This window comes from Pteropus alecto, unplaced genomic scaffold (assembly GCF_000325575.1).
Source record: "Pteropus alecto unplaced genomic scaffold, ASM32557v1 scaffold25, whole genome shotgun sequence".
Lineage (NCBI taxonomy): Eukaryota > Metazoa > Chordata > Mammalia > Chiroptera > Pteropodidae > Pteropus > Pteropus alecto.
The window spans coordinates 11,979,992-11,992,643 of record NW_006441955.1 but is presented as its reverse complement, the minus strand read 5'-3'; the positions used below and the strand labels follow the sequence as shown (position 1 = coordinate 11,992,643).

Here is a 12,652-nt window from a genome sequence, read left to right as displayed (position 1 = left end):
GCAGGGAGGTGGAAAGGAATTCCAAGGGACAGCAGCTTCTTTTGTCAAGATGAGTTTAAATCTAGGTCCACATGGTTAGTCACCCTATTCTCTCTGGCTCTCACCCCAGGGGCATTTTGCCTTTTTAAGGGATTAAGGATCCAATTGGTTTTACTGCTCTAACCTGTCCTCTTTGGGACAACATATTAACAGGATTCTACTGCAGAAGAGCTCTCTTTAGAAGTTTGCTGAGGGGTGGCGGTGGGGGGTAAGGGGGATGACAAATTAACCCAGCAGGGTGTCCCACACATCTATCTCAGTACAAATTATTAGTGTAATAGAGCTTTTAGTTATGCATTTATCCAGTAATTATTGAACAGTTACACAACACCAAGCTGAGCATCCATGGCCCTTTATGAGGTTTGCTCGGTGGGTGGCCTTACAGTTAATTTAGGGTAGTTCTCCACTAAGCAGTTCCCTTGCAGACAAATTAGCTAACCAGCCTTCTCCTTTAAATATTTTCCATGTCACAGTGAAACTCTTTACAATACAATAAAGGTACAGTTTTAATTACACGCTTCCTGACTTTTGTTTAGTCGTAGTTTTAAAACATTTGCTGGCATTGTTTTTTTCCTTTGGCTGGACAGTAATAGCTGGTTGTAAGTATCTGCCTAATGAATTTAATAATTTCCTGAACTGGGACTTAAAGGGCCTTTGCTGAAAAGCTGCTTTTCCTCTTTACTATCCAGTTCCTTCAAATCCCATCGACAACATTTCCCATCAGGCTAGGTGCTGGCATTTGAGCTAACTTTGACCAATGTTCACAAGTCCTGTTACTTCTCTTTTCAATGCTCCTCAAAGGTGCTACTTGTTAGGTCTACCTAACAAGTACCTGCATTTAAAAATCAATTTTGGCAATTCTTTTTGTAGAAAGACAACATAATGTTTTCTCAAATGACATACTCCAATAATAAATAAACACCTTGTGTCTGTTGGCAGATTATTTCAGCGCCTTGTTAGCAACAGGTACTTAATTGCTTCTCATTTTCCTAAGATAATTCAATTGCACTAAACCAGGAGAGAAAAATTAGATTCGGCTCCATTGAAAGGGGCACCAGCTCGTTCTACAACTAAGTGAAAAGCTTTCCTAAAAGGCACAGAACTTTGCAGATATGATACTAGAGAGCTAAACAAATTTGCTACTTTAGGTATAGTGACCTCTGCCAAGGGAGGGGCACCATGGCATGATAACAATAAAGCACTAGGGAATACTCCTTCGGGAGAGTCCTTAGTTTGGATGGAATATTCCATAAAAAGTAGACCAAATCATTTGGAGCTCAGCATTTTCCTTGATGACTATCAAGATAGAAGTTCTTAATTAGAACTAAGCAAATATATATTGAGCATTTATTCAACATGCTATGCGCCTCCGTCAATGCTGCTAAAAATACATGGACTTGAATAATATATTATTATTACACGTGGGGCATGGAAAGAACTCCCCTGTTATTCCCGAACTTTTTGTTTTGCCTTCAATCAAATCCATGCATTCATTCATTTATTCAACAAATATTTATTGAGTGCTTTCCTTACGCCAGATACAAGGCGGAGGGATACAAGGAAGAAGAATAAAGACGTGGCCCCTGCTCTAACAGGCCCCGCTATCTAGGGATAACTGTTGCTTTCCTATTTTACCCCTCCTTCCTTGCTCCTCTATTATTGTCTATAAATCTACACTCCTCCACCCTACCTCGTGACCTCAACTTCCTGGGAGGTGATCTTCATTCTCATAATTCTCCTCAGTATATATTTTTTGGCCCAGCTGGGAGACACTGTTAAACTGCAGACCCTCATAGGTTTCATCACTAAGAGTGGGTTCCTTGTTTGGCCACAGGATCATGGAATTAAAGAGGTTTACAGAGCATGTGAACTTCTGACTACCACTCCAAACAAAAACTGGAACGATTCTTTGAAGGCTGCACAAAAAATTTTGGTTGATATGGCTATTGTTTTAGTATATCTTACCCATATTTTCAGAATCAGGGCAATTTTATTTCTAAACTCCCTTTTGTGTATGTGTATATTTGACTCAAAGAAGTGGAGGTTTAGCCTCCTGCTCACATTTCCTCAGTACTTAGTTACCTGAAAGCATGTTGTACCTCTCATTTCCTCAGTACTTAGTTGTACCTCTCATTTCCTCAGTACTTAGTTGTACCTCTCATTTCCTCAGTACTTAGTTACCTGAAAGCATGACTTGTCTGCTGTGGCTTTATTTTGCATGCTCACAATGAGAAGGTACTCTGTTTGAGAAGAGGGGTTAAGTCTCATGCTCGTTTGGACTTGTACAGTGTCAAATGACACAATAGTTCTCTATCAGGATGCCCTTATCCCTGACAGCACTCCTTGCTCCCCCTATCACAGCAATACAACTGCTGGTTTTCTTGTCCTGTCATCTACCAGGTGGCAAGCACTCTGAGGCCAGAATCCAAGCTTTCCCATTTATTCAGCAAGCAGTAGAGCACCTTGTACATAAATATTTGTGGAAAACATAAATGGGTCCCCAGACAGTAATGGGAGTCTTCAAACTAATTTCAATATTTAAAAAAGCCACGTTTACCTCAAACATTGTTTTCTGAGGTGACTTACACCTAATAGAAATCCTGCATTATAAGTAGCAAGGATTCATAGTGCTAATGAAAAAGGCCAAGTGATCTGTTTATGGCCGTTACTAAAAAACAGCGTGTGATAACATGGTTACGTCATGCTTATCAAAAGATCTAAATGGTATGTATTGTCTTTGACTAATGAAAAATGTAAAAACAAGCTAATTGTTTAAATAAATGCATTTTATTTCTCCAAGTCAGGTGTAAACAGATAGAACCTACTGATATAGTAGAAAAAGCACTGCACTGGAGACTTGATTTCTAGTCTTGGCTCTGACCAGCTCAGATTTCTCATCTGTAAGAGTAATATGCAATGCTTACTAACTGCTATCATATTGCTCTTCTATTTATCTACTTATAAAACCTTAATTTTATAAAGAGTGGCAGTATGCTTAGCAAAAAAAAAAAAAAAAAAAAATCCTAGATTTTCCAGCCTCTCTTGCAGCTAGAGGTGATCATGTGGCACAGTTCTAACCATGCAGTGTAAGATTCTACACTAGGTGGCAGAATGAGCTCGTAGGCACGTTTTGCTCTTGCCTCTTCTTTTTATCTTTCTGCTTGGAATGCAGATGCAAGGCAGGAGGGCAGTGGCTATATTGTGACCATGAGGTCACAGTATGAGGATGAAAATGATCCACCAAAGCATGACTAAGAGAAGAAATCTCAGTCCTTGAATCACATACTTGTTTTTACGTGAAAAAAATATGACCCATTTAGTCATATTTTTACTTACAGCCAGACACATTCTTAGCTGATACAAGGAATTGATTAGACCATAAGATTCTCAGAACACTATTCTGAAATTCTGTGGTTCTAGGTGAAGTTGAACAAGTGTCTAATTGCCAATTACTTTCAACTTCTGCCTCACAATGTGTATAGTGGAGCTCTTCCCCCATTTCTGAATCCCTAAAGCACAGAGTTACTGTACTTGGTGCAGATCATTTACATTAAGTATCATTCACTATTTTTTTTTTTTGAAAAGGGCAAAGACTTAGGCAGAAACATAAGCTTCAAGAAGACAAACTTTCAAGAAACTCTAAAATATCACTGATGATTACTCCAAATAATTCTCAAAAGGAGTTAGAGCCTTTCAATCACTCTCAGGCAAACTTAAAAACCTGGAAAAGGCAAAGGGCAGGACAAAGATTTTTTTTTTTCAATTATCATGAATAAGACAAATTTTCATGATTAAATACTTTATTACGGTTGAAATTTTAAGTACTGGTAAGAGAAAGTCTTTGAAAACCTAATCTTTCTGCTTAAAGTACACAGTAATTGTAATAATGTAAAGTGACATCCAAATGCTGAAATTTAATATCTCCTTTACTCCCCCAGATATTCCAAAGTACTTTAACCCCTTTACCTAATTTTAACTACATAAGTGGCAAAGTATTATCCCATGATACAGATGACCAAACTGAGGGCCACAAGGTTAAGTGATTCCTCAAAGCCACAAAGAAATCCAATATCAGAAAGGAGATTCGTTTTAAGAAACCACACATCTCTACCTTCACGATGATGAAAATAGGGAAGTGATTAGATCAGCAAAAAATAAGAAAAGCCACAGCTTTTTCATAGCATATCAAAGCTTTACTTATATAATCTTGCAAAAGTTTTCTTCGGATGAAAGGCCATGGTTCTTCCCTATCTTGGACATTCCTTATAAGGAAGTACTCTATACATTATTATATATTTATCACCCTTATTTCATCTGAGGCAATGAGAACCTATCAGTTTCAGGGAGGGGATGAATATCTTTTGTGTACACTTATGTACAATTTGAATGCTTTTTATTCAATCAATATTTGTGTATAAAACACTGTGTAAGACAAAATGAAGATACCCTTAAGTATAAGTTAGCCTTCCTTTCAGAAGTTTTATTCTAGGAGAGTGACGAGACATGTACATTAACTAAACAAGACAGCACTGGGAGAGGAAATGTGCAAACATGAAAGGCTACAGAAATTTAAGGAGCGTGAGATGATGGCAGCATGGGTGGAGTTGAAGAAGTTTCATGTAGGAAGTAGTACTTGAACTGGTCTTGGGATGGGTAAAATGTTGACAGGCGAAGGCAGCAGTGAACAGCATGAGATTTTCAAAGCCTGGGTGTAAATGAGTGATTAAATTGTCTGCATGACCTAAGTTCAAATTCTATTTGTAGTAAGAATGACTACAAATACATGATTTTACCTACTCCTTACATTATAGAATTCTCTTAAGGTATAGATTATAATCTCTAACCTATAGATGAGGAACTTATAGCTCAGAGAAGCAATGTACCAGGTTCATAGCTGGTAAAAAGGACGGAGACAGGCTTCAAACATGGGTCGGGTCCTTTTGACCCCTGAGCTTTTGTGCTTAACCAGTATGCAATGCTGCCTCCCTTCAAGGCTCTATTTTTCTGCCTTTGTTTTGTAATCTTCAAAGAAAGGTTTCCTTTGTAAATTTCCAAATATAGCTTAGGTTCACAATGAAAAATAGGGCCACTTTTTTTTTTTTCTCAGTGAGGTGACCTTGCTGTGCTGTAGCTCTGTTAAAATATCACCTCTGGCCTGGGCATTGAGATATGTTACACAGTATTGCTTACAAACTGGTATTTGTCTAGTCAAGGTACTTCCATGAGAAATTTAAGGAATTTTAAGAAAGGCAGCAGAAGTCTTGCACCCTGGGTGCTAGAATTGAAAATACCACATGACTAAGCAACAGTGCAGTACAAAGCACTCCTGGCCCCATGTCCCAGGACCTTGATAAAGGATACACCTTTTCCTTCTTCCAGGCCCTTTGGAAGTTTGTCTGTCTGGATTCTCTAGTGATTTAAGTTGCAGATTGTGGCAACTCTACATAATAAAAGGTGTGTGTGAGGTTAAATTATCCTTTATGTATACATCACATCTATTCCATACCCGTTCCCTGTTCCCTCGGTAATACTTTCCCTCCTTAAATCTGGCCTCATCTTCCTAAAACATCAACTCTTAGTCCTAGATGTGATGTCATTCCAGAATTAGTTTTCCAACTAGTTCAGAGAACAATAAAAGGAAATATGGTACCCGTAGCAAATATTTCTTAAATAACAAAAGGTTAAAGACCAACCTTTTAAAAATATCTTAGCCCAATAATGTCTTATGTTAGCCTATCTCAATTCTATGATTCTTACCACAAAGATGCCACTGAAGAGTTTCATCTCAACTACTCCAATTCCCTTCATCAGACCACTAAGGGGGGCAGGGTGCAATAAGAATGGGTACCTGAGCAGACTTTCCAGAAAGGAGAACCGAGGACGCTGGGAACCATCTTGAATTCTGGTGAAAACAAAGAATCTTTGGTATTCCATAATTCTTAAACTACGCATCTTTCTCTTTTCCTCAAAAACAATTTCATGAATATGATAGGAGATCAAAACTCATTGTTCTATAGGCTAAGGAGATCCACTGTGGTTCAACCCAGTGTGGATCATTTTAGCAAATATGCCTAATTGTTCGGCATGAAAAAGCTCCCAATTATAGTATCCACAGGTAAATGCTAGAATCATTATAATTATTTCTAGAACTATAGCTTTAAGGCAAGATTCATATACAGTACTCTTAATATTTATTGAATAAATGATACTATATGCACATCGCTTTATGTTCCTCAGAGTCTCTATGGATATTGTTTTATTGTAGTTTCTGTATGAGAATAAGAAGTTGGGAAGAATTCAGCAGTAGTATTGTCCCCATTTTATTGGTGAGGACATTAAAAAATCCAGAAGGTGAATGGAAAGGCAAAGAGGCAGTTCACTCAGCTGTCCTGATAGCTAGCATATCATTCTTCTCTATCCTTATTACCCTTATTATCCTTGCTACACCACGAATCTTTTTGTTGCTTGGAATGCCCTCCATTCATGTAAGCAACTTTTAAGATTTGACTTAAAAGTTACCTACACTTTGAAGTTTGATACAAAGTGATAAGTAACAGTACATTCCACACTATCTTCGAAATGCTTATTTTGCTTATTTTCTCGTGTCTCTCTCCTGTACCGGACTGTATGCTCTATGAGGACAGGAACCACTTAATTCCCAGTGACAGGCACTCAGGAAATCCTTGTTAATGAATGAATAAACCTTCATAGAACCCTCCTCTAACTCCTGTAGAAATTTCTGCTTTTAACATTCATTTAGCATTTACAATATGTTAATCTGACAATAGAAAGATGAGAAACATCAGGTGCCTTATCTCCATGAGACCAAAAATCCTCTTCCTGACTAAAAGGGCTTCATATCTCTTATTTTCCACCACAGTTTAGATGTTTAATGAGTATTGACTATGAGGATAATATCATAATACTACCCCACTTAAAGAGATTCATTCTGCATTCTGGGATGTATAATCCAATTCAGATGCAAGGTTTTCAAATTAGAACATATATATGTACATATATATTTCCTTTCTGATTATATCAGACACACATACAAGTGAAAAAAGATGGAGTAAGTAAGTTTTCATAATTGTGGATATAGAAATTCCTTCGCACAACAGTCAGAATACTTATTTTCTTCATTGTGATTTCTGCATTTGTGCATGAGATAGTCCTCTCATCTGCCATACTTCCCTGAGATGCACAGAGAGTATTCATAAAGGCATTCAGATTTGTGGGACTAATGGTGAGATTAATGCAAGAAATATCAATTTTCTCAGGCATGTGTCAAAGTAGACGAGAGACCATACTTTCTAGGATGTTTCATGATATCAGCTGGTAGATCACAGACCTACCTAAATAAAAATCTGATGGAAGAAAGCAAACGTGGTTACAATTATTCATACTCCTACTGTGGGAGTTTTATAAACAAACTAATAAATATTTTCATCTTGCAATAAGATCAAGTTAAGTGACTTGCTGACATTCTCTTGAGGTTTAAAGCTTATCTTTAATGTGAAATACAAATCATATTTCTTGTGGACACATTTTAATAATAATCTTGAAAGTACACAGGACAAAAATAATGACAACATTGCAATGAGAACCAGACAAACTATCTACCCCTTCAAAAGGAGTGAATGAAGACTGCCAGTCAACAGTCAACACCATGATGTAAACAACCTCAATGAAAAATGACACATATTGAAGTTAGGTTTCAAGGAAAGGGTATCATCAGGGACGAGAGAGTTACAGTTGACCCTTAAACAGCGTAGGGGTTAGGGGCGCCAAGCCACCACACAGTTGAAAATCTGCATATAACTCAAATTGACCCTCTGGAATCCTAACCACTGACTGAAAACACAGTTGACCTCTGAATAACCTGGATTTCAACTGTGGGGGTCCACTTACATGTGGATTTTTAAACTCTTTTTAAACTCAGGAGTCAACTATACTTGAAGACAGGTAACTGACTACATGGAAATATACTCACCTGTGTCTGTCTGTCTGTCTGTCTGTCTGTCTGTCTGTCTCTCTCACACTTACACCTCCTGCACAATTTGTAGGAAAATTTGATTTTGGTTCAATTCAGATTACCTCCCACCTCTTTGCAACACTATACTGGCAAAGAAAGAGGTTTGGTCCCTTTTTCGCCTTAGGTTAAATCTCTTTGGTTGCTAACATTCCAAAGTTGTCCCCAAGGATAAGAAATTGGAACACTCACTGACTTCAGGAGCATTCTGGGGGAGTCTTCATTGTCTCTCATTTTGCTATGCTGGTCCCAAGGCCATGATCTATGCACAACCAAGGGTGCCTGTAGAGCAGCTCACCTCTGGGTCCCGTAATGACAGGTCGGTGATGCTGTGTGAATGCTGTTCCCAGGGAGGAGGTCTGCGAAGGGGAGGGGCTGCTAAAACCAGACTTCTCCGACTTCTTCAGTGTGGTTGGACCTGGCAAGAAGGATGATTGATAAGCACACTTTAATTCGTGCGACAACAGCTTGTGCAACCTAAAAGATCAAACTTAAAAGAATCAAAAAAAGAAATCCACTTATGAATGGAAAATTGGTTTTGAATTGCTCCGAATTTGTCACAGGAACAAACAGGTTACAGAACGATCTCCTGATAAGTCAGATTGTAATTGATTTCAACTTATTCTACCAAATCACAGTCCATTTTGGAGTTATTGAGTTTTTCTAATTACAGAGTGCCACTTCCCCAGTGTTTCCTGAAAGTTGTTATATGTGCCCATGGCCTCTGAGGCCTTTCAAAAAGGAGGCTATAGAAGCACCTCATCCCAATTATTTCATCTTTCCAGTGACCTTATACCAAAGATGCTTTAAATTATTTTAATTAATTTAACTATTTGAACATTAGAAAAGCCTTCGACAATAACTAACTTGCTCATCCCATACATTATAATAGAAATGAAAAGATAAAAGTAAAAAATAAACTTGATGCCCAACAATTGGCATTTGATAGAATCGATGCAAATAATACTGTAAAAGAATAGTCACATGGAAAGATATTTATTTAACGACATAGAATACAGACATGGAAGGTGATTATAAAATAGGATGTTACATGATGATGCCATTTAAAAATATTTTCTGTGTAAAGAGAAAGAACTTGAAGGAAATAGGCATAAACCGTAATAGTAGTTCTCTCAGTGTGCTGGATTCAGGTGATTTTCATTGCCTCATTTTGCTTATTTGCCTTTTCCATGATGAACATATATTACTTTTATGTTAAGAAAATACAAGAAAAGCTTACTTTTAAAAATAGTATTTTTACTATAGTTTCTAAGGGTTTCAAAGCATTTCTAGCGCAGGGAATGTTTTGAGAAGAAAATAACGGGAAAATAGTCCCTTGTAGTTAACTGGATTTGTAATGTTCTCAGTAACTATGCTGACATACACAACTGGAGGCATCTATCAGTTTGGTAGGGTGCCAATTAAAACAATGAAAACTTGGATATAAAAATAAAGGAAATAACTCTTAGTCTCCATATTATAGGACCAACTTGGGTTCTCTTAAGTTTGCAGTGCAAAATTGGCCTGTATTCTTGTCAAAAAACAAACAAACAACAAATCTCCTTGTACTTATACATGTCTATAAAAGTTGTGTTCTGCCTATGACCACATAATTATTTGGGTCAACTGGAAAAATAAATAACAAAAATAATAATGATATTAGGAAGTAACTGTTATTGAATAGTTGCTAACTACTATGAACTGTGCCAAACACATTACAGGTATGGATCTGTTCTGAAATTTAGTTAGTTTGGCCTATATGTAAATATGGCTTTGTTATTTATGATCACAGATTTCCTTAATGAGCTTCTACAACATAAGCCTGGAGTGTGACTACAGATTCTGTAAGGACAGAGACCATGTCTACTTTGCCCCCTCTATTTTCAGAATCTAACAAAGGGCGTGGAACATAGCAAGTGGCCTGAAAAGATATTTAAACTACTTATACAGGTCTCAGCTTTATCTGTGGCTTTACTAATAGAGGCTTGAATACAGTAAAACTTGGGGGTTTGACTCCAAGAAAAAACAAACTGCTAATTGATGAGCACACTTGCATGGTCAGACATAAGGACAATAAAAAGTTGTATGTGATTTCATACTAACTTGACAAATCTAGATCAGATCCATTCTAAATCAATATCTATGTGATTTGAATTAAAAACAAAGTCACTAAATCAGACTAGCTATGTTTCTTTGCTTGTTGAATCAGTAACCAAAGTCACACCATACCAATGTCTTAACATAATCAGGACTGACTGAGGTTTTAGATCAACATTCATTGCAAGTAACCTAACCTAAGGTCTAATCACATAATTACATTAGAGAGGAGAGGTCAAATTAAAAATTAAAGGAAAGAAATAAAGAGATACCAATATGTAAACAAATCTCCCAATTCTTTCAAACCTCTTCTGTGCAAATAAATGTTTAGGCTGCCAACCAGTCCACTGACTTAAACTCAGTCAAATGCCTGAATTACATGTTATGAAACAGAAATCGAACAGAAAATAAAAATGTCAAAACTGTTAAGATGGCAGAATTTTTTTCAGACAATGGAATCACTGATAAAATGCAATATCTAAACTAACTTTATTAAAGAAAGCAAATGGTTGAACTCAAGGGAGAGTTATCATTTTTGAAAAGTTCATATATTCCAACTCTTGTTATTCTAAATACTGCAGAAATATTGACATGATTTAAATCCACTATTTACCCTTATAAAAGGGGAAGCAGAAATTAAACTTAGGCAATAAGAAGCATCAAGAATCATCAAGTGGATAAATGGGTTCAAAAACAGCATAATTCAAATCTGCCTTGAAAGGGTTAAAGAGAGAAGAAATAATGTCCAGTGCAAGAAGGACAAGCCAAACTATGTATAATTGTCTAAATTTATCATAGTCAAGTAATATGAACCCTAAGGCGGTCATGAATCTCAAAATTACTTTGTGTTTTCAATTTTTAAAGACCCATATTGAACATACTTCCTTATTATATACTTTAATATTTTCTCTATATGCATAATGTATGTTTTGGTTAATTTGGTTCATATACTTAATTGATTAGATGAAATTTTAAAATGTTAGTAAACCGCTTTATATTAATAAGCGAGAGAACATTAATCTCGACTTTTGTTTTTGAAATCAAATTTGGTTTCTGTACGTTATTTTAAAAATGAACTTCTTATTAAAATTTCTGTTACCAATTAGCTATACACAACTGTTATACAATTACTGTACAGATTAATGACTGTTTGGCTTTCTTTTAATGAATCAAAACCTTAATTTCAATGTATTTTTAGAATTATCAGATTTTTAGAATAGATTATAGATAAATTAACATCATCCTTTTTCTGGAACAGACAAAATGTTCCTTCAAAGTTCCTTTCAATATGTAAAAAAGAATTTTATAGAATGAGAAGCAGAAATTTAGCATAATGTTTTGTTTCAATGGGACATTTCCTCCTATTGAGTGCTATAAAAATCCCAATGGTTGCTATAAAAATCCCAATGGTGGTAAAAAGGAGATGGATTTTAAGAAGCATTTTGGCTTGTCATTGATTTTTTAACCATCGGACATTCTGAATTTCTCTCCACTTTGCCATTTTTCTAAACTACCTGAGCCATTTCAAATAGTGTTCAGTGAACAAAGGCAAACATAAATGAAATTTTCTAATAATTCAGTGACCCTGATGTCTGGAGGAGGTTGTAAGTGAGAAGTCCAACAGGACAACCTTGAAAGTACAGGCCAAATATAGTATTCACCAACATTCTATTAGATTAATCATTAGTGTTTGATAGTCAGAATTCTAAGATGGCCCTAAGGTTCCTGGCCCCTGGGGTACATACTTTGTATAACGCTCTCCCTTTGAATGTGGGTAGCACCTGTGAGTATGATAGATGCCATTTGTGATTATGCTGGTATACTGCAAAGGTGAAGGAACTTTTGAAGGTGTAATTAAGGTCCCTAATCAGGTGACTTTAGTTAAGTAAAGAGTTATCCTGGGTGGGTCTGACCTAATGAGGTAAGCCCTTTAAAAGAGGGACTAGAAGTCAGAGAGATTCTCCTGTTGGCTTTGAAAAAGTAAGCTGCCATGCTGTAAAAGTGCCTGTGAGAGGGTCACATTGCAAGGAACTGCAGAGACCTCTAGAAGCTACGTGGGACCCCTAGCTGACAACCAGCTGTAAGAAAGCTGGGACCTTAGTCTTAAAGCTATAAGGCACTGAATTCTGCCAACAGTCAGAAGAGTTTGCAAGAGGACCCTGAGCTACAACAAGGAATGTAGCCTGGATAAAATTTTGATGCAGCCTTGTGAGACCCTTAGCAGAGTGGCTGGCTATGCTGTGCCTAGACTCTTGATCTATGGAAACTGTGAGATAATATTCATGTTGTTTTAAGCTAAGTTTGTAGTTATTTATTATACAACAATAGCAAACTAATATGACATTAAAATATAAAATTATTGCCAATGCTAGAAATGTTTGTATTAGAGATGCCTACTGTATACTAACTACTCCCTAGAACTTAAGAAGTTCCCAATTTTTTAAGCAAATTTATCTTAGGTTGTGAGGTTTTCCACTAGCCTATTCT

General features: G+C 36.6%; 1 protein-coding gene across 2 annotated transcripts in view; it reads right to left on the bottom strand.

Annotated features, from left to right (window-relative positions):
• Window positions 1-12,652, bottom strand: part of NFIA (nuclear factor I A) — a 348,065-nt gene that overhangs the window by 63,315 nt on the left and 272,098 nt on the right. The window contains exons 7-8 of one of the 2 annotated variants that reach the window (XM_015595052.1): window positions 8,367-8,486; window positions 5,888-5,941 (exon numbers count right to left, since the gene is read on the bottom strand). In XM_015595052.1, the coding sequence (XP_015450538.1) occupies window positions 5,888-5,941; window positions 8,367-8,486 (174 nt within the window). The remainder of the gene's footprint in view (window positions 1-5,887; window positions 5,942-8,366; window positions 8,487-12,652) is intronic. The other variant, XM_015595051.1, reaches the window with a different exon arrangement.